The 22,258-nt window shown below is 40.8% G+C and overlaps 1 protein-coding gene across 9 annotated transcripts in view; it reads left to right on the forward strand.

Annotated features, from left to right (window-relative positions):
* MCTP2 (multiple C2 and transmembrane domain containing 2) overlaps positions 1 to 22,258 on the forward strand; it is a 251,891-nt gene that overhangs the window by 60,111 nt on the left and 169,522 nt on the right. For all 9 annotated transcript variants that reach the window (XM_027083170.1, XM_027083166.1, XM_027083169.1 and 6 more), the window contains exons 2-3: positions 425 to 950; positions 21,600 to 21,662. In XM_027083170.1, the coding sequence (XP_026938971.1) occupies positions 483 to 950; positions 21,600 to 21,662 (531 nt within the window). In that variant the 5' untranslated portion in view covers positions 425 to 482. The remainder of the gene's footprint in view (positions 1 to 424; positions 951 to 21,599; positions 21,663 to 22,258) is intronic.

Consider the following 22,258-nt stretch of genomic DNA (forward strand, 5'->3'; position numbering starts at 1 on the left):
TTTGGAAAAAAACCTAGATGGCCATTGAAGCATGAATAGATAAAGAAAATGTGGTATATACAGTGGGATATTAGTTAGTCATAAAAAGAAGGAAATTCTGTCATTTGCAGCAACAAAGATGAACCTGGAGTGCAATGAGTGAAATAAGCCAAACACAGAAAACAGTCTTTTAATGTCACATTTTTTGTGTCAACCTTATAGTTTCATGCGTTCATTGCTCTAACTTTTCTGTAACTACTCTGATAAAAAGATCTTAAAAATTCAGTTCCATAAGAATGCTTTTCCTGATATTTGTAGATGTTACCAATCAAATGTTTCGATCTTGATCACTTAATGGAAGGGTAAGATTCTTGAGTCATGTTTTCCACTTTGATGTGCCCTGACAGCAACTTCATGTTCTTTCTTTTTGTCTTCTCTTTCCTAGGAAGGGCCTGTAGAGACGCACTCTTTCCCAGAGTGACTTCCTGGGTCTTCATGCAGCCATGGATCTGGATAAACCTTCTGTCTGGGACTCGTTAAAACAGCGGACCAGGCCTTTGTTAATCAACCTGAGCAAGAGGAAGGTGAAAAAGAACTCAGACAAACCCCTGGACTTACGGGCCAGGCATTGTCTGGACCGTCGCCTCAGCCTCTCCGTCCCTGACCTCCTGGAGGCTGAGGCCTTGGCCCCCGAGGGGCGGCCTTACTCCCGGCCCCAGTCGTCCTACACCTCGGTGCCTAGCAGCCTGTCGACGGCAGGGATCGTTCCCAAAAGTAGCAGTAGCTCTTTGAAACAGTCTGAAGAAGAATTGGAATGGAGCCAGGAAGAAGCAGGCCACTTCCATGTAGTGGAAACAGACTCCCAGGAGACCTATGCCTCTCCTGCCGAGGACAGGAGGGCTTCCAGCAATGGCATCTTTGATGTGCTCCAGAAAACTCCCCTTGGAGAGGATGTGCCAGAAGGGCCAGAGGTGAGACCAGGGCTGGGCATTTTCCTGTTTGTCTGTCTTTTTTCTTTTTTAAAAAGTGTATTCAGTGCCCTTGAAAAATTTGGTTAGGATTTATTTTTGTGGTTAGCTTGCATGGAGAGGATGTCATTTATAAGAATTTAAATGAAGGTAATATTGATTGTACCAAGTGTTCCCATTTGTTTGGGGGTTGATCTCTATGTCTTTTAAAAGTATTACAAATAACCTTCCTAGAATACTTCAAGGCATTAAAAGCCCTGTTGGATGAGTTTTCCTTTTTCCATCTCCTGGCAAAGAAATCAAGAGCATAACTTTAACTTTTTGCTGAAATGTGTGTCTGTTTCTATCTCTCTGTCTCCACTACCCACAGACAAAAAAGCATATTCACATTCCTAAGAAATGTAAGAATATGTGTCTCCTTTTGACTGCCAGAGAGTTGGAACTCTCTTCTCCTTCACAAGTACATACCTGCGTGAGTGTCTGCTCCTGTGCACACTTACCTGTGGGCAACTTCACTTGCCTCCTCTAAAAATGAAAAGAAAGCCAAATATTAAAGGAAACAAATTCTTATCAATTCAGTGATTTTTGTAAAGCTTTAGTATTTCTATAAGGAAAAAATAACCAAATATAATTATGCGGCAAATATTATATTTCTAGGATGAATTTGACTTAAACGTAATCATCAGATGACCAACTGTAACTATAAGGATAATCGGTTTAATCAGTTTTTTAAAAAAATCTTACATTTATGGCACTGGAAGTAGGTTTCAGTGTTGAGGCAATGGCTTAATTTTTTTATATTCTAGGTTAGTGTTATAATTATGGACAAAACTGGTTATTCCACTAGGAATTTTGATTTTATTTTTAGAACCAAAGCCTCTTAATTATGCCATACAATTAGATTTCACTGGGGAGTGGGACTGTGGATATTTGAAGACCATATTCTTTCGGAAGCATTATTATGTTAAGATACCATTAACCATTAAATGACTTAACTATTAGTTTCATAACCACTAACATTTATGAAATTGTTTTTGTAACTTTTTTTATGATGTTTACTGTTATTTGTAAATTTGAAATATCTTTTTCCACTAATCAAAACATAAATTAAGTGAATTTTTAAACGTAGTTCCTAATTCATAGTTTAGTATGAAGGAGGTAAGATGTTAAATTGTATACTAATGTTAATCTTTATCTTCTTGTTACTTATTAACTGACCAGAAAAAAAAATAGGAGGGCTTCTTGGCCTTGATAGGCTAACAAACTCAAGTTAGAGTAAGTTGTTTTAAAAGTTAGTGCTGTTAAACTATTTCGCTGACTATAAATATTTAATGCCTGCTCTAACTTGGGCATCATAAAGATTCTATTGGAAATAAGAGATGGATAAGAATGTGACCCTGCCTTCAAGTTGTGATCTATTAGGACATAGCATTAATTGTAGCATAAGAGGCAAAGAGATATTGGGGCTGGCTGTCTGTACAAAACATTCAAGCCTTTCTCCTGGCAGCTCAGAGGTTGGAGGAGATCATATGTGGGGATCCAAGGGCTTGTCATGTGTGAGACAGTGTTCAAGTTGGCACAGAGGATAAGTAGGATTTGATAGGTGAGGAAATATGACAAACACAGGCCTGAAGTGTGGATGGGTGGTGGTCAAGGGTGGTGAGCATTCTGCTCTTCCTTGAATGAAGGCTGGAGGGCTTTCTGACATGACATGTATCTGCAGTCATTGTGGGCTGTGCTGAGGGCTGTCAGTGATGTGATGGTGGAGGATGGATGGTTTGCAGATGGGTGGTAGTGGTTATTTTCTCTTCTCCAGCTAAATGCAGAAGAGCTTGGAATGTGCAGTCCTTTAGGTTATTCTGGGTAGTGTGATTTAACTCAGCCATTAAACAAACAAACAAACAACAACAACTAAAAACTTCTTTCTTGAAAAAGAATCTGCTTCTCTTCCCCTGCCCTAAAAATAATTGACATAGACAGACTGACTCTGCCTTCCGTGGGCCCTCATTGCCATTTATCTGCTTGGTGAGCTGTTTGCAGAGGATGGAGAGACGGGGCTGTAGCTCATCAGGCCTGTAGGATCACTTGTGGTCAGGTGCACTATTTCACCTACCCACTGCTCCTCCCCCGTTCCTCTCCCTCCCCCTGTATTGGGTGGGCTGCTCCCACTACCTGAGGATCCAGTTCATCACTTGGCACAGAAGTTAGCCCCTCCCTTGCTTCTCTTTTGCACTAGGCTATGTTAATTTTCGGGTGGTGTGACTGGGGAAGTCTTGTCTAACTTGTCTTTGCTCAGGGCCCAGCTCCGTGCCTGGCCCATGGTATGTGCTCCATCAATGTTTTTTTAATAGAGAAATCAATGATGGCAGTGTGTGCATTCATAGGGCTTTTCTTAGTGTCTTCTCTTTGACTTCTTTTCAGTTTATGATTTAAAGTCAGCATTTTTTTGTGCTGTTGGAAAAAACTCATCATACCATCAAGGAACTCTTTTTTATATAGTATTGACTGAAGATATAGAGAGATTTAGACAGGTGTAGAGCCCAAGTTGAATACTCATTTAAAATCTGAATTTATTATCTATGAATTAAAACATTTTTTATTGAAGTATAGTTAATTTGCAGTGTTGTGTTAATTTCGGCTGTGCAGCAAAGTGATTCAGTTATACATATATATGTACATATATACACATTCTTTTTTAAAATATTCTTTTCAATTGTAGTTTGTCATAGGATATTGAATATAGTTCTCTATACTATACAGTAGGACCTTGTTTTTTATCCATTCTCTATATAAAAGCTTACATCTGCTAACCCCAATCTTCCACCTCTTCCCTCCCCCAAACCCCTCCCCCTTGGCAACCACAAGTCTGTTCTTTATGTATTTTTAAAATGAGTGGAAATCCTTCCATGTCTCTGCAAATGGCACAATTTCGTTCCTTTTTATGGCTGAGTCATATTCCATTGTACATATGTACCACATCTTCTTTATCCATTCCTCTGTTTATGGACATTTAGGTTGCTTCCATGACCTGGCTATTGTAAATAGTGCAGCAGTGAACATTGGGGTGCATGTATCTTTTTGAATTTTGGTTTTCTCTGGATATATACCCAGGAGTGGGATTGCTGGGTCACATGGTAGTTTTTGTGCCATTTGCAGAGACATGGATGGACCTAGAGATTGTCATACAGAGTGAAGTAAGTCAGAAAGTGAAAAACAAATATCGTATAATATCACATATGTGGAATATAGAAAAATGGTACAGATAAACTTATTTGCAAAGTAGAAATAGAGACATAGATGTAGAGAACAAACATATGGATACCAAGGGGGGAAGGGAGGTGGGATGAACTGGGAGATTGGGACTGACATATATACACTACTATGTATAAAATATACACAGGGAACTCTATTCAATGCTCTGTGGTGACCTAAATGAGAAGGAAATCCAAAAAAAGAGGAATATATATACATATATATATATATATATATATATATATACACACACATACATATAGCTGATTTACTTTGTGGTATAGGAGAAACTAACACAACATTGTAAAGCAACTATACTCCAATAAAAATTATTAAAAAAAATAAAATGAATGGAAGCCCTGCTGAATTCCTGTCATCTGTGAGTTCTGGAGTTGGTTAGTCCTTGTCTTAGATCTGGTTTATCTGTTTCTTCCTAATGAAGAGCAAACAGAGTTCTACGGCTTTCATGAAATGGGGGAGGAAATGAGGAAGAAGGTAGGGATTGGCATGTGACAAGCCCAGGGGACAACGAGTTTAATAGGATGTTTGCCAGTATCCTTGGTGTAACTTATTTCATGTGGAGCTTTCCAGAGGGGGGTGAGAGATGGAACATCTGTGGTCTGAGGCACCCATGGGGGTTTGTCTCACGTTTTAGTGCCCGATGCCTTGGTGCCAGGTTGAGCTTCAGCAGTATTGCCTGAATGTCCTGCAGTCACTTTCTAGTCCTGCCAGTGTCAGCGAAGGAAATGAAGTGTTGGCTGACAGTTACGGGGGAAAGAATTTGAGGCAAAGAAATTTAAGTGTGAGGGAAGAGGAATAATGGATGTGAGAATGTAGAGACCAGGTGGAGACTGGAATAGTCAGTGCAGGTGCTCCAACCATCCATAAAACCAAAACGGGAGGAGGTAGGTTTAGAATAAACGACACACCGATAGAAGGGGTTCTCTAGACTCTCTCTCTCTTTTTTTTTTTTAAATTAATTTTTATTGGAGTATAGTTGCTTTACAATGTTACATTAGTTTCTACTGTATAGCAAAATGAATCAGCTGTATGTATACATATAGCACCTCTGTTTTGGATTTCCTTCCCATTTAGGTCACCACAGAGCATTAAGTAGAGTTCCCTGTGCTATACAGCTGGTTCTCATTAGTTGTCTATTTTATACATAGTAGTGTGTATATGTCAGTCCCAATCTCCCAATTTATCCCACCACCACTTCCCCCTTGGTATCCATACATTTGATCTCTGTGTCTGTGTCTCTATCTCTGCTTTGCAAGTAAGGTTATCTATACCATTTTTTAGATTCCACATATATGAGTTAATATACAATATTTGTTTTTCTCTTTCTGGCTTACTTCACTTTGTATGACACTCTCTACATCCATCCACGTCTTTACAAATGACCCAATTTCATTCCTTTTTATGACTGAGTAATATTCCATTGTATATATGTACCAACTCTTCTTTATCCATTCATCTGTTGATGGACATTTAGGTTGCTTCCATGTCTCCAGACTCTTTCTTGAGCCCTGGATTCATATTGTACTTGATACCCCACAGAACCCTTGTCTCATGACAGAATTCACTGTCTACCTGGAGTTCCCCCCAAATACAGACCATCATTTCTTGGCAACATCGCCATTATTCACCTATTTGCTCAAGAGGAAAAAAACCTGTGAGTCATGCTGGACTGTTTTACTTCCTTTACTTCTAATGTTCTATGAAATTTTCATTTATCCATGTTACATCTTCTCCTCCCTTTTTTCTTCCTTCCTCTCATCTTTCAAGGCCCAGCTGAAATCTTCCTTCTCTGTGGTGCTTTTCCCAACTCTACAGTCAATATGACCCTCCTGCCTTCATTTGCAAGCATCGCTACTTTTACTGTTGCTGAGCGCTGACCTCATCCTGCTTTCTGTAGAAGTCTGTAGAGAGAAAGGGATTAGAACAGGTAGAGGAGGTTGAGATGTGAAGGCATATTGGTGCTGGGCAAGAGTGTCATTGGATAAGACCCTAAGAAGGTCGCAAGTTCCAAGACCTGTATTAACTGTCCAGTGGCCCCCTGGCTCTGAGGACTGACTCATGATAAACAAATGATCATGGGACTAAGCTGCAAATGACAATCACAACTAATTTTTAGTGAGAATTAAGTACTATATAAACTCTAATGCTCATTTTGACATTAATAGCTCATTGTTTCAATGCTGTCAAGTTACTTTGGAAGCCAGATCATAATCAACACCTACTTCATTAACTTGCTGGGAAAAAGAATTATTTCAGGGCCTGGAAATACTTGAAAAATCCATGTTAGGTGTATTAACTCCCTGAAGTCAGCTTACATGAGAAGTCACATAGAGTCAGGACATTGCTCTATGAATCACTGAACGGACAACGGGTAGGTTCTACACTGGTGTGCTGTCCATTTCACAGGAGGGATTGAGCTGCAGATGAGAACTTGACACACAGTTTGTTTGCTAGGACCCATTGCATCCATCTCCACATGCCAACCTGCTTTGCCAATGAAGCCGAGATTCTTAAAGTCCTGTGGGATAGGCTTCCTCTTCCCTCCATAGGGTTCAAATGGGCAGGTCCAAACTTTTACCTAGGCTTCCTTGCAGGACCTCTCCCTTTTTGTGGTTGACACGTCATTTTATTAACAACTATTACCATAGTTGTATGTTGTCACTTTTACTCAGGCTGATAGCCTATCATGGTTGCCTGACAACCAGATTGTCTCCAGTAGGTGGCTGTGTATGTCCCACCTCTGATGGGCAAAAGGTAGTCTTACCGTTTCATTTCCATTGGTCTCATCACCAAGACTTGGGGCTTAGGAGGCGGTTAGGGCATCTCACCCTACTGCCAAACACCACCACCACCTTGTATTTGGTTAGTTGTGTAGAAGTCAGCCTCTCTTGTCAGATTGGAAGCTGTCTTCTTCTTCTCCCAGCCTTTCTGTAAACCTTGCTTATGTAAAATATTTTGATTCACTTTGTGTCTGAAGTTGACTGCTAGGTGCTGTGGGGCCATAAGAAATTCAGTTTGGTTGGGGAAGGTGGTGATACATGGAGGCCCTGAGTGGGTAGATGAGTTCTGAAGGAGTTCTCAAATGTCAGATTCAATATGAAGAAACTAAAATTAAGGAGACTCAGAGGGAGAGTAGCTTATTTTTCCTTCTTTTCTTCTTATCTTGCTATTTTTTTCTTACTTCCTTCTCGTGTCAGCATTCTCTCTGCCAGTAGTTATTTTGCAAGATACTTTCTCATGCCTTGGAAAATCAGTTAAGTGTTTAGAGAATACAGAGAGTCCCCTCTGGTTCTCATCTCCAGTGTTGATGATGGAATTGAGATTAGATGAGGTACTGGAAACAGTGACCAACACGACGAGGCAGTCTCTAGAGAGTGCTAGATAACCAACCAGTTGAGGTGAGAGGGGAGTGGTTGCTCTGAGTATGTGGTGGGAAAGGCCTGAAGAGGATGTGTTTTGAGGTTAAGACCCAAGTGGTTGGGGAGTGAATCCGAGTAGTTACGGTTGCTGTTCATGACGCTAGCAAAATAGAATGCTCTTAGCCCAGTACATGGCAGTCACAAGTGCCTAGCAAGGACTCACTGCTATGATTATGGTTGTATTTATTACCGTTATTATTTTTATCATTACCTGTTCAGCATGAAATTGAGGGCCAGGGAGGTTGAATGACTTGCCTAATATTATCCGGCGAGTAAGTGTCAGAGCCAGGATCTAAATCCAGTACTGTTTGAATCCAAAGCCTGTGCATAAAACTGTGTACATTAGGGCTTTAGAGAAATGCACATCTGCATGTTGGGAGAACTCAGAGCTGGTAATCTGAAAAATGTTGATCATCAAGGGAAGATGTATGTTTTTCTTTGTCCACTGTGCCCTTTTAAATGCAGGGATAATTATGGTGGTGGAATGGCTTATTATCATGGTCTATAGCCAGTAATCCTGAATGGAAGGATTATTACCATCCCTGCCCCACCATCCATGTAATCCCACAATGGGGTACATCCTTCCCTAACACTTTATTTGACAGTTGGAATTTTAAACAACTCGCTTTGGTGCAAGTTTAAGTGGATGAGCTGAGTGGTTTAGAGAAGTACCCTGTTGGGATAGTTCCAGAAACTGCTTGGCAACCACAGAGCTTCAGTTTAGTGACCACAGAGAAGCAAAATGACAAACCAGAGAGGAGAGGAAACAACCTACGGCTTTCAGAATTAAACAAGTGCGTCAATTTCTCTACACTTCAATTATGTGTTCTTTACTATTTTTATTTTGTCTCAGAAATCATTGCTCAACATAAATGGGGTCAGTGAGACAAATATGTAAACCATGTCCCAGGGTGCTTCATGAGATTGACCCCTTTTTTCTTTTTCCACCCCTCCTTCCCATACCTACTACGTGCTGATCCTGTCCTGAGGCACTGGGAACACAGCAGTCAACAAAAGAGACAACAGTTTATTTCCTCATGGAGATCCTGTTCTAGATGGCAGCGGGCTACAGATATATTCAGAAAGTGATAGATGTAATGGCGAAAAATAAAGCAGAGGAGTGCTCAGGTGGAGGTGTGACCATTTTGAACACAGTGGTCAGGAAATATCTCTTCTGAGAAGATAACATTTACACAAAGTCCTGGAGGAGGCAAGGAAGCAAGTCATGAGCGTATCTGGAGACGAAGCATTTCTAAAGGAGAGAACAGCCAGTGTGCAGGTTCCAGGAAGGCAGGAGCGTGCCTGGTATTTGTCAGGAAGAGCAGGAAAGCAGTGTGACTGGAGAGGATGGTAGGAGGTGTCAGTTACTTCTGAGGATGTATCACATGGGCTTTCCCATCCTGCCAGGCAACTCTGCTACCATAACAACTACCCAGGGTGCTGGATGAGCAGTTTCAAAGGAACCCTATGGGCTTGGTGCCGTGTTGCTCACAGGCAGGGCGGGAAGAATCAATAGCATATAGCGGTGCTTGCTATACCTGCTGTGAACACCGGGAATAGCAATAAGTGGGTTTGCCTCGGATCAGAACTGTGGAGGAAGTGGGCACAGGTTGATAAGCTGTGTGGAGAGGGGAAGACAGCAGTGTCCCGAGATATGTTATACCTTGATTGTCTATCTGTCATCATAACAGTGTCAGTGAGGAAGGGATGGTCAGAATGAAGGGAGGGACTTGGGTTGCTGACCACCTTCATTGAGTTGTTTTCTCCAGTCTTCCCAAACACATCCACTGTCCTCATAATAATAAAAATAATAGTGGCAACACCAATCCAGTAGCACTCTGAGAGGTTATGTGTAAGAAACTCTGCAAAGTGCAATGTAAATGTCATCTCATTGGACCACATCTATTGGGCTCACTCTTTATACAAAGAGCCTTGTGCAGTGTCCGACCCAAAGAAGGTACACAGTAGATAGCTTTGAATGAATGAATTTTTCTCCTAATAACTTATAAGGATATTTTTTATGCCCCTTTTAGAGATGTTCCCATGGTCATGGACTTTAAGTAAGTAAACTTTTCAAGGACACAGAGCCAAGAAGTAGCAGAAGTGGAAGTCAAATCCAGGTCTCTGTGACTCCAGAGTTTTGTCTACTACTGGGCAGAGCTGCCTGCCTGTATGTCAGATGAGGTGTCCTGCTTTTGCATTCTTCTGGTTTTGGGCACAGTTGTGGTTCAGTGAAGAGTGGATACCCAGGACTCAGATGAAGGGCTAACTCTCTTGCTTCTCTTTGGCAACCATCTAGCCTCTTAGCTCTGGCTCCCAATTTGTACATTGTAAATTACTAATGACAGCCCATAGACTCCTTATAAGAAGTTAATAGGAGTGTGTGTTTGTCAGTTATGAACTACTAAGCAAAGTAAAGGGGGTACTGTTAATCTTTTAAAGTATCTACTGTTAATGGTAATGAAAACAATTATGGAAGGTCAGTAAGGAAATATTACTGAATATGGTAAGAAAAGTTCATTATACCAAGGTTGCAAACATTTTCTGTAAAGGACCCGGCAATGCATAGGTCCAGCTTTGTGAGCCATAGATCTCTCTCTGTGGTAACTACTCAACTCTGGTGTTGTAGCATGAAATTAGCCGTAGAAATATATATAGATATGTACATAGGCAATGTATAAATGAATAGGTGGGGCTGGGTTTGAAAGTTCAAACTTTATAAAAACAAGTGTTGGGCTTTACTTTGCTGGTGGATGGGTAGTGAATATGTGTATACACACACATGCACATACACACACCTGACTTATATTTTGTATATTAGATAATATTCCAGGGTAATCAGTTTAAGTGAACAATCTTGGGGGTGGGGAAAAAGAAATGTGTATACCTTGATCGTATGATCAATAACCTCCTAAAAAGTTGTATAAAAATTGAATATGGAGGGTGGAGTCAACATGACAACATGGGAAGACGCGGAATTCACGTCTCCCCACAACTAGGGTGCCTGCCGGATGCTGGTGGGGGACCTTGATGCCCATGGAGACGGGAGGAATCCCCAGGGAACTGGTTGGACATGGGGGGACTGAGCGGGGAGGAGAAGTGGAGGATGAAGAGTTCTGGCACCCTTGAGGGGTGGCTGAGGCGGGGGAGGGGTTACCATGCTTGGATGGACCCTTGGGGGCTCAGATCAGGAGGGAGTGCACTGAGCATTTCTTTTGCCTAATAGGCCCGGAAAGTCTACCTGGCTCTTGGGCCAAGTCCTATGCCCTCAGGCGTGTTGGTCCTGGGGGCACAGGAGGGAGGCCGGGGGAGAACAGGAGAGACAGGCAGGAGGGGCCTTCCAGGACCAGAGGAGTGGGAGAGGAGTGGAGAGTGTTTGCCCTACCCACTCAGGCCCTGGAAGCCTGCTGGGCTCCCAGGCGAGGTCCCCCACCCTATGAGACCATAGGCCGGGGCCCCTTCTGTTCCGTTGAGCCTAAGCCCCAGCCCCCACACCCCGCACAGCCTTTTCCAGCCCTGTGGGTCCTAAGCATAGGCCCTGCTGGCTGCCCAAACCCTGCCTCTGCCTAGACCCTACCCTCCACAGCCAAGGCCTTTTCCGCCTTTTTTTCCCCTTTTTTTTTCTTCTCCTCTATTTTACTATTGTGGTTCTGTTTTCCCTTCCAGTTGTTGTTTCATCTATATTTTTATTTTTATACTCTTTCTAACATACCTGTTAGTTTCCTAGTCTGATTTTAGTTTTTACTCTTTGTTATTGTTCTCTTTTTTCTGTCTCTCTCTTTTTTTTTTTTTTTTCTGCCACCCTGCACAGCTTACAGAATCTTGGTTCACGAGGCAGGGGTTGGGCCGAAGCTTGTGTGGTGGGAGCTCCAAATCTGAACCACTGGTCTAACAGAGAACCTCAGACCCCAGGGAATATTCATCAGAGTGATGTCTCCCAGAGGTCATCATCTTGGCACCAAGAACCAGCTCTACCCAACAACCTATAAGCTCCAGTGTTGGAAGCCTTAGGCCAAACACCCAGTAAGACAGGAACACAGTCCCACCCATCAAAAAACAAAAAAATAAGACAGCAAAAAAGTATGTCACAAATGAAGGAGCAAGGTAAAAACCTACACGACCAAATAAATGAAGAGGAGATAGGCAATCTACCTGAAAAATAATTCAGAGTAATGATAGTAAAGATGATCCAGAATCTTAGAAATAGAATGGAGGCAACAATTGAGAAAATACAAGAAATGTTTAATAAAGATCTAGAAGAACTAGAGAACAAACAGAGATGAACAACACATAACTGAAATGAAAAATACACTAGAAGGAATCAATAACAGAATAACTGAGGCAGAAGAACGAATAAGTGAGCTGGAAGACAAAATGGTGGAAATAACTGCCAAGGAGCAGAATAAAGAAAAAAGAAGGAGAAGAATTGAAAACAATCTCAGAGACCTCTGGGACAACACTAAACGCACCAACATTCAAATTATAGGGGTGCCAGAGGAAGAAGAGAAAAAGAAAGGTTCTGAGAAAATATTTAAAGAGATTATAGTGTAAAACTTCCCTAATATGGGAAAGAAAATTGTCACCCAAGTCCAGGAAGCGCAGAGAGTCCCGTACAGGATAAACCCTAGGAGAAACACACCAAGACACGTATTAATCAAACTAACAAAAATTAAATTCAAAGAAAAAATATTAAAAGCAGCAGGAGAAAAACAAAAAATAACATACAAAGTTATCCCCATAAGGTTATCAGCTGAGTTTTCAGCAGAAACTCTGCAGGTCAGAGGGAGTGGCAGGATATACTTAAACTGAGGAAAGAGAAAAACCTACAACCAAGATTACTCTACCCAGCAAGGATCTCATTCAGATTCGATGGAGAAATCAAAAGCTTTTCAGGTAAGCAAAAGCTAAGAGAATTCAGCACCACCAAACCAGCTTTACAACAAATGCTAAAGAAACTTCTCTAGGCAGGAAACACAAGAGAAGAAAACGACCCACAAAAACAAACCCCAAACAATTAAGAAAATGGTAATAGGAACATACATATCAATAATAACCTTGCATGTAAATGTATTAAATGCCCCAACCAAAAGACACAGATTGGCTGAATGGTTACAAAAACAAGCCCCATATATATGCTGTCTACGAGAGACCCACTTCAGACCTAGTGACACATACAGACTGAAGTGAAGGGATGGGGAAAGATATACCATGCGAATGAAGATCAAAAGAAATCTGGAGTAGCAATACTTGTATCAGATAAAATAGACTTTAAAATAAAGACTGTTACAAGAGATAAGGAAGGACACTACATAATGATCAAGGGATCAATCCAAGAAGAAGATATAACAATTATATATGTTTATGCACCCAACATAGGAGCACCTCAACACATAAGGCAAATGCTAACAACCATGAAAGGGGAAAACGACAGTAACACAATAATAGTAGGGGACTTTAATACTCCACTTACACAAATGGACAGATCATGCAAACAGAAAATAAATGAGAAAACACAAGCTTTAAATGACACAATAGACCTGATAGATTTAATTGATAATTTATAGAACGTTCCACCCGAAAGGGGCAGAATACACTTTCTCCTCAAGTGCACATGGAACATTCTCTAGGATAGGTCACATCTTTGGTCACAGCTCAAGTCTTGGAAAATTTAAGAAAATTGAAATCATATCAAGCATCTTTTTGGACCACAGTGGAAATCAATTACAGGGGAAAAAAAAAACAGTAAAAAAGAAATACATGGAGGCTAAAGAGTATGCTACTAAATAACCAAGAGATCACTGAAGAAATCAAAGAAGAAATTAAAAAATAAATAGAAACAAATGACAACGAAAACATGACAACCCAAAACCTGTGGAATGCAGCAAAAGCAGTTCTAAAAGGGAAGTTTATAGGAATTCAATCTCACGTCAAGAAACAAGAAAAATCTCAAATAAACAATCTAACACTACACCTAAAGCAACTAGAGAAGGAAGAACAAAAAAAACCTCCAAGTCAGTAGAAGGAAAGAAATCATAAAGACCAGATCAGAAATAAATGAAAAAGAAATGTAGGAAACAATAGCAAAGACCAATAAAACTAAAAGCTGGTTCTTTGAGAAGATAAACAAAATTGATATACCCTTAGCCAGACCCATCAAGGAAAAAAAGAGAGAGGACGCAAATCAATAAAATTAGAAACGAAAAAGGAGAAAACACAACTGGCACACAGAAATACAGAGGATTATAAGAGACTACTACAAACTACTATATGCCAATAAAATGGACAATCACAAAGAAATGGACAAATTCTTAGAAAGTTACAATTTTCCAAGATGGAACCAGGAAGAATTAGAAAATATAAACAGACCAATCACAAGTAATGAAATTGAAACTATAATTAAAAACCTTCCAGCAAAGAAAAGTCCAGGACCAGATGGCTTCACAGGTGAATTCTATCAAATATTTAGAGAAGAGCTAACACCAATCCTTCTCAAACTCTTCCAAAAAATTTCAGAGGGAGAAGCATTCCCAAATTCATTATATGAAGCCACCATCACCCTGATACTAAAACCAGGAAAAGATGTCACAAAAAAAGAAAATTATAAACCAATATCACTGATGAGCATAGATGTAGAAATCCTCAACAAAATACTAGCAAACAGAATCCAACAACATATTAAAAGGATCATACACAATGATCTAGTGGGATTTATCCCAGGGGTGCCAGGATTCTTCAGTATATGCAAAGCAATCCATGTGATACACCATATTAACAAATTAAGTAATAAAACCATATGATCATCTCAATACGTGCAGAAATAGCTTTTGACAAAATTCAACACCCATTTATGATAAAAACTCTCCAGAAAATGGGCATAGAGGGAACCTACTTCAACATAATAAAGGCCATATATGACAAACCCACAGCAAACATTGTACTCAATGGTGAAAAACTGAAAGCATTTCCGCTAATATCAGGAACAAGACAAGGATGTCCACTCTCACCACTCTTATTCAACATAGTTTTGGAAGTCCTAGGCAAGGCAGTCAGAGAAGAAAAAGAAATAAAAGGAATACAAATCAGAAAAGAAGATGTAAAACTGTCAGTGTTTGCAGATGACATGTTACCATACATAGAAAATCCTAAAGATGCCATCAGAAGACTGCTAGAACTAATCAATGAGTTTGGTAAAGTTGCAGGTTACAAAATTAATGCACAGAAATCTCTTGCATTCCTATACACTAACAACGAAAAATCAGAAGGAGAAATTAAGGGAACAATCCCATTTACCATTGCAACAAAAGGAGTAAAATATCTAGGAATAAACCTACCTAAGGAGGCAAAAGACTTGTACTCAGAAAACTGTAAAACACTGAAGAAATAAATCAAAGATGACAAACAGATGGAGAAATATACCATGCTGTTGGATTGGAAGAATCAATATTGTGAAAATGACTATGCTACCCAAAGCAATCTACGGATTCAGTGCAATCCCTATCAAACTACCAACGACGTTCTTCACAGTATTAGAACAAAAAATTTTACAATTCGTATGGAAACAAAAAAGACCCTGACAGGAATAAAGACACAGACCTACTAGAGAATTGACTTGAGGATATGGGGAGGGGGAAGGGTAAGCTGGGACAAAGCGAGAGAGTGACATGAACATGTATACACTACCAAACGTAAAATAGATAGCTAGTGGGAAGCAGCCGCATAGCACAGGGAGATCAGCTCGGTGCTTTGTGACCACCTAGAGGGGTGGGATAGGGAGGGTGGGAGGGAGGGAGACGCAAGAGGGAAGAGATATGGGAACATATGTATATGTGTAACTGATTCACTTTGTTATAAAGCAGAAACTAACACACCATTGTAAAGCAATTATACTCCAATAAAGATGAAAAAAAATAAATAAATAAAAATTAAAAAAAAAGATCCCGAATAGCCAAAGCAATCTTGAGAAAGAGAAATGGAGCTAGAGGAATCAGGCTCCCCGACTTCAAACTATACTACAAAGATACAGTAATCAATACAGTATGGTACTGGCACAAAAACAGAAATATAGATAAATGAGATAGGATAGAATGCCCAGAGATAAACCCACACACATATGGACACCTAATTTACAACAAAGGAGGCAAGAATATACAATGGAGAAAAGACAGCATCTGCAATAACTGGTGCTGGGAAAACTGGATAGCTACATGTAAAAGAATGAAATTAGAACACTCCCTAACACCATACACAAAAATAAACTCAAAATGGATTAAAGACCTAAATGTAAGTCCAGACACAATAAAACTCTTAGAGGAAAACAGGAAAAACACTCTTTGACATAAACCACAGCAAAAATTTTTTTTGACCCACCTCCTAGAGTAATGAAAATAAGAACAAAAATAAACAAATGTGACCTAATTGAACTTAAAAGCTTTTTCACAGCCAAGGAAACCATAAACAAGACAAAAGGACAACCCTCAGAATGGGAGAAAATATTTGCAAATGAAGCAACTGACAAAGGATTAATCTCCAAAATATACAAACAGCTCATGGAGCTCAATATCAAAAAAACAAACAACCCAATTAAAAAATGGTCAGAAGACCTAAATAGACATTTCACCAAAGAAGACATACAGGTTGCGAAGAGGCACATGAGAAGATGCTCAACATCACTAATTATTAGAGAAATACAAATCAAAACTATGAAGTATCACCTCACACTGGTCAGAATGACCATTATCAGAAAATCTAGCAACAATAAATGCTGGAAAGGGTGTGGGGAAAAGGGAACCCTCTTGCACTGTTGTGGGAATGTAAATTGATACAGCCACTATGGAGAACAGTATGGAGGTTCCTTAAGAAACTAAAAATAGAACTACCATATGACCCAGCAATCCCACTACTGGGCATATACCCTACGAATGCCATAATTCAAAAAGAGACATGTGTCACAATGTTCATTGCAGCACTATTTACAATAGCCAGGACATGGAAGCAACCTAAGTGTCCATTGACAGATGAATGAGTAAAGAAGATGTGGCACATATACACAATGGAATATTACTCAGCCATAAAAAGAAACGAAATTGAGTTATTTGTAGTGAGGTGGATGGACCTAGAGACTGGCATACAGAGTGAAGTAAGTCAGAGAGAGAATAACAAATACCATATGCTAACACATATATGTGGAATGTAAAAAAAAAAAAAAGGTTCTGATGAACCTAGGGGCAGGACAGGAATAAAGACACAGACGTAGAGAATGGACTTGAGGACATGGTGGGGGAGGTGGAAGCTGCAGCAAAGTGAGAGTAGCACTGACATATATACACTCTCAAATGTAAAATAGGTAGCTGGTGGGAAGCAGCTGCGTAGCACAGGGAGATCAGCTCGGTGCTTTGTGACCACCTAGAGGGGTGGGATAGGGAGGGTGTGCGGGAGGCTCAAGAGGGAGGGGATAGGGCTTCCCTGGTGGCACAGTGGTTGAGAGTCCACCTGCCGATGCAGGGGACACGGGTTCGTGCCCCGGTCCGGGAAGATCCCACATGTCGCGGAGCGGCTGGGCCCGTGAGCCATGGCCTCTGGGCCTGCGCGTCTGGAGCCTGTGCTCCGCAGCGGGAAAGGCCACAACAGTGAGAGGCCCGCGTAGCGCAAAAAAAAAAAAAAAAAAAAAAGAGGGAGGGGATATGGGAATATATGTATACATATGCCTTATTCACATCGTTGTATAACAGAAACTAACACAGCATTGTGAAACAATTATACTCCAATAAAGATGTATTGAAAAAAATTTGATTACGAGTAAACTCAGCCATTTGGTAGACCTGAATTTTTCTGAACGGGCGTTCTAATTTTGACCTCTGATTGTCATGTGAGTTGTTTTACTTCTATCACTGTATCCAAGCATCGCTTAATGGTCTGTCTAGCCATCTGATCCCCTTTGCTCCTTTTGCTGCTTTCTTTCCCCTGTAGGTATTTGTGTCTGTGAGTATGCTCTTCCTTAGTATTCACATTCTTAGAAATAGATGTGGGTTAAGTAATTAACTAAATATGTATCATCAATATATATCGTTTGCTATACTCATGTACTTGAATAGAGTATTTCCCAAAGAAAATCTTAAGTGATCTTCTCAGCCAATGTGTTACTCTTATTTAGCTTTCCTGCATGTGGGTTTATGTCTTCTTCCAGTAAAGTTTAAACAGCCAGTGATTGTTTACATCACTTATTATTTAACTTCCTGTGAATTCTTCGTGCTAAGATCCTTCAGACGGCCACGTGGGAGGTGATATTTGTACAAGATCACATTTAGTGTACACGAAAGAAAATGTTTTTTCACATCAGTGTCTTGTTCTTAAGATCCTTGGTGGCTAGAGGATATTTTCTTTTTGTTTTAAATAATTGACCCATCCATTCTGGTATCTCCTCATGTTAATACATTTGCAGTCTTGTATGTATTACCTTGTATGTATTTACATACCTTCCCATGAATTTCACCTTAGCAAGATAAAATGGAAATAGCAATATAAATTTGCTGTCATTAAATACACATACACACACACACACACACACACACACACACACACACACAGACACACAGACACACACACAAATCCCACTTATCTAAAAGGTAACAGTGAGAGTTGTGTGAGAGATGACTAGCCTCATGCCAACATGTTAATGATGAGTTTCTGAATGTTTGTGTATAATTAGAGAGTTTTGTCATATTAAGACTTCTCAGCATTGATGATATTCAAGATTATTTGTCTTTTCCTGAGTACGTCCTTGGAAACATTTGTTTAAAATGGTTAAAACCAGTGCTTAATGGATAAACAAACTATGGTACACTCATAATGATGGAATACTATTCAGTAATTTAAAAAAAAGAACTATTTATACAGTTGCCAACTTGAATGGATTTCAAAGGCATTGGGCCAAGTGAAAGATGTCAGCCAGTGTCAAGTTTGCATGTATTCCATTTATATGACATCATGGAAAAAGATGAAGCTATAGGATGAGGACAGGTCAATGACTGCCATGGATTAGGGGTGAGGGAACAATATGATAACAGTAGGATTGCATGCAGGAGTTTTCTGGGGGAACTGTTTTATGCCCCAATAGTGGTGGTAGTTACACAAATATATACATGTGTAAAAAAGTCATCGCATTGTACACACATGTAAAAAGTCAATTTCACTGTGTATCAATTTTTTAAAGTAAAATTTAAAAAGAAAAATTAGAGTGCTTGATTTTGCTTGTTGAGAACATCAAAAAAAAAATCTCATGATGACAGATACCAGGGATTCCTGTAAGAAAAATACTAATTGTACTTTTTTAATGAAAAATTCAGTGATGTAGTTACTAGGTTTACAAAGAAGCTGAAAATAATGCAACTTCTACTCAGTGAATAATACCTTCAGTTCCATGCAGAGTGTCAGGAATACTCAAAGTTATGTGTCCCCCAGCAGCTGTAACCCGGTACTCCTGTACTGCTGTAGCCTTTCCTGGCTTCTTTATGGTGATCACTTTCCTTCCTCGGTGTGTATACACGGCGTGTGACAGTTACGGCGGCTGTGGGAATCATAACTTTAAGTTCTGTGACTTCTGTGAGTGAAACGAGCCATAATGTTGAATTAATGTCATTCTTCACATTTAATTTCCACGTTGTTCTAAGTGGAAGACTTATTGAGTATTTGAATAAAAGCAACGTGTTCATTTTTGATAGTGTGTAAATGATGGTGGTGATATGGACTTATTTTGTCACTGAATGAACGTGATCATTAAGTACAAGGAGGCTCCCTTGGGAGAGTGTGTATGGTGTGTTGGTCTGAGGAGTGATGGTTTTTAAGAAACATTCACTCTTCTGTTTGACAGCAGAAGGTGACAGTAGAAGATACGGGACCATGCACTTTAAACAGGAATTCTGATCCCAACACTGGCAGTTTTACAGAACTGCCTTCAAACAGGATTGGTTAAGTGGAACGTTGATTCGTTTCATAAAACTGGAGACACTAACGGGGTGATCAGGCTGCAGAAGATCAGACAGCTGACGTTACTTGTTGGTTCTGCACATGAAGACCTGATCGGAGTATTTTGGGTTTTGCAAATCAGGCAGAAGAGGAATCGCTGAGCTTCCAGGAGATGATCATGAGGAGAGTAATAGTGTAAAAGGCATGAGGAGAAATCTTTTGAAATTGGGAGAGTTGAGTAAGATTTGATTGTCGTCATAGAGCGGTCTTCAGGCCGTCCTGTCCCGCTCCCCCGGGTGTCATTTTACACATAACACAAGTAGGAGGTACCGACCGGGAAATGGACAGGAAGGTGACCAACAGAGGCCCAGCTGCCTCCTTCCTTGTCTGCTGTCAGGTCGAGCCCACATTGAGAGTGAGGGCTCTTTGCCCAGCTGGGCAGTGGTGATCCTTCCAGAGCCAGGGGGCACCAGTGACTGAAGTACTGGGGTCCTTAGAGAAAGATCCAAGTGTCTGAAATCACCCTGGGTCCTGTGTGAATTTGAATTGAATGAAATGTATTCACAGTAAAGGGACATTCGAGCTGGGACTGGGAGAAAGGGGCAGATGTGATGGGAGAAGCACAGATACAAACAGCCACAGGGCTTCTCTGCTCCCCGGTGAGGGCTTGGGAGGCTCCACGCCGACTTGTGATCAGGGCTCGTTTCTGCCTCGCTGCAGCATTTCTTGGTGTCAGTGCATGCAGAGGGGGTAGACCAAAGAGCCCTGCTTGTTTGCAGCCCTTTGTCAGCCCTCTTAGGGCCTGAAGAAATGCCCTATTGTTGTAGAATCCAGGTTCTGTTGCTGCCTGAGCTCCACTTGTTAGAGAGACAGGGAGAGAGAGAGAGAGACAGAGAATGTCTTGGAAGGCAACCTGCCTTCCATCCAAGCAGGATCTCTGAATTGCGCCAGAATCTCCCTGATCTTTGCTGTGGGTGGGAAGGACCAATGACCACAGTGCATCTGTTCCCCATCTTCGCCCCCTCAAAGCTTCATGGTCATCTAAGCAATCTCTGCAGGCCTGCTGCCTGTATCTAAATTTCATAACTTCAGAGTTACTCAGCCTTGTTTGGAGGGAGAAATCTCATGTTTTCCCACAGGAAAGCATCCCTGGCTAATGTGTCCGACAAACGGGAACATCCCTAAAATGCTGGGAGACCTTTTAATCCCTTCCCTTCCACTCTGCCTTTCCATGCAGGTAGCTATCCTCACATCTAACCCAGAACCTTCATAAAATCCCAGAGCTCCTCTGGACCCCACATTGGTACATATAAAACCTGATAGAATGCAAATGTTTACTGCGTCCCATACTAACTGCCGAACCGCGCTCACTTCAGTGCCTGGTGGCATCATTTCCTAGGTTGTCAGAGGCATATTTAAGTAGGAAACATAGACACCCCCCAGTCTGAGATCATTTGTTGAGAAGTTGCATTTCCTTACTCTTTGGTTGGCTCTTGTACAGTTGCTAGACCCAGGAGGTTATGGTTGGAGGAAGGTCTTTGTGGTCACATTTGAAATGTGTCCTACTAGACTGATAAACTCCGGTCTCTGGTACCTGATAGCCCTTTTCTCTTTGATGGCTGGGGGACCAGGCAGGTCCTCGATGGAGGGACCTGGCAGGATGGCCCTGCTGCTCACACTGCCTCCCCTGGGACAAAGTTGCTGGCACGCTAATGACTTGGATGAACTACGGATGCCTCAGCGGCCCTTCAGGAGAGCAGAATCGGCCTTATCCACATGCTGATCAGTGACTAAGAGGGCAGAGGCTGCAGCCAGATGGACTCCAGTGAGTCAACCTTTTACTGCCAAGACTTGCCACACACTCTGGAAGACAGCCTGCATTTGACTATGCAAATGGCAGCTTCAAAGGGAAACACCCGATAAAGGATATCCTTGTAGGTTGATATTCTTTTGGTTTTTTAAAAGCAGGGTTATTATTATTTTTTCTTCTTGTTTACAGAAGCTCTGTGGAAGTGGTGATCTGAATGCTTCTCTGACATCCCAACGTTTCAAAGAGCTATCTGTAAGTGACATTCCTTAAAAAAAACAAACACTAAAGTAAATGCTATAAATATTTCTTATCAAATGTTTGGATCTTTGCCTCTTTTATTTCTAAGGGATCCTGAACTGTTACCACCCACAAAGACAGGCCTTGCAAATTGTGTCTGGAAAAGATGAATTCAGTGTCTATTGATTTGTCAGAGTGGGATAGATTCTTCTAAAAATACAGAGCCATGAAATTGAGTGAGATGGTACAGGAGACAAAGCCATTTTGATGTGCTTTGAAATGTGGACGAGGAACTTTCAAAAGAACGCTGTGGAGAGTGACTTAGCCACAGATCGATTCATTGAAATTCAAATAAATGAACAATAAATCATTTTATTTGTACTTTTTCTCCCAAAAGACACAAATTTGCTCTTTTCAAAACTTGAATTGGATTCGTTTAAGAAATATTCAGAAACCGAATTTGATGTTGTGGCTTGTAGGAGTTGATGCATTCCTGGAGAGGAAAAGTGAACTTGGTGGGAGGTGAGACTGTGTGGGTAAGTGTAGGAAATACTATAATGGGGACCAGGGAGTGAAAGAAAAATATGCCACAGGCAGGAGAGCAGAGAGGA

Source organism: Aethalodelphis obliquidens, unplaced genomic scaffold (assembly GCF_003676395.1).
Source record: "Aethalodelphis obliquidens isolate GAN/ISIS:26980383/991018 unplaced genomic scaffold, ASM367639v1 scaffold49, whole genome shotgun sequence".
Lineage (NCBI taxonomy): Eukaryota > Metazoa > Chordata > Mammalia > Artiodactyla > Delphinidae > Aethalodelphis > Aethalodelphis obliquidens.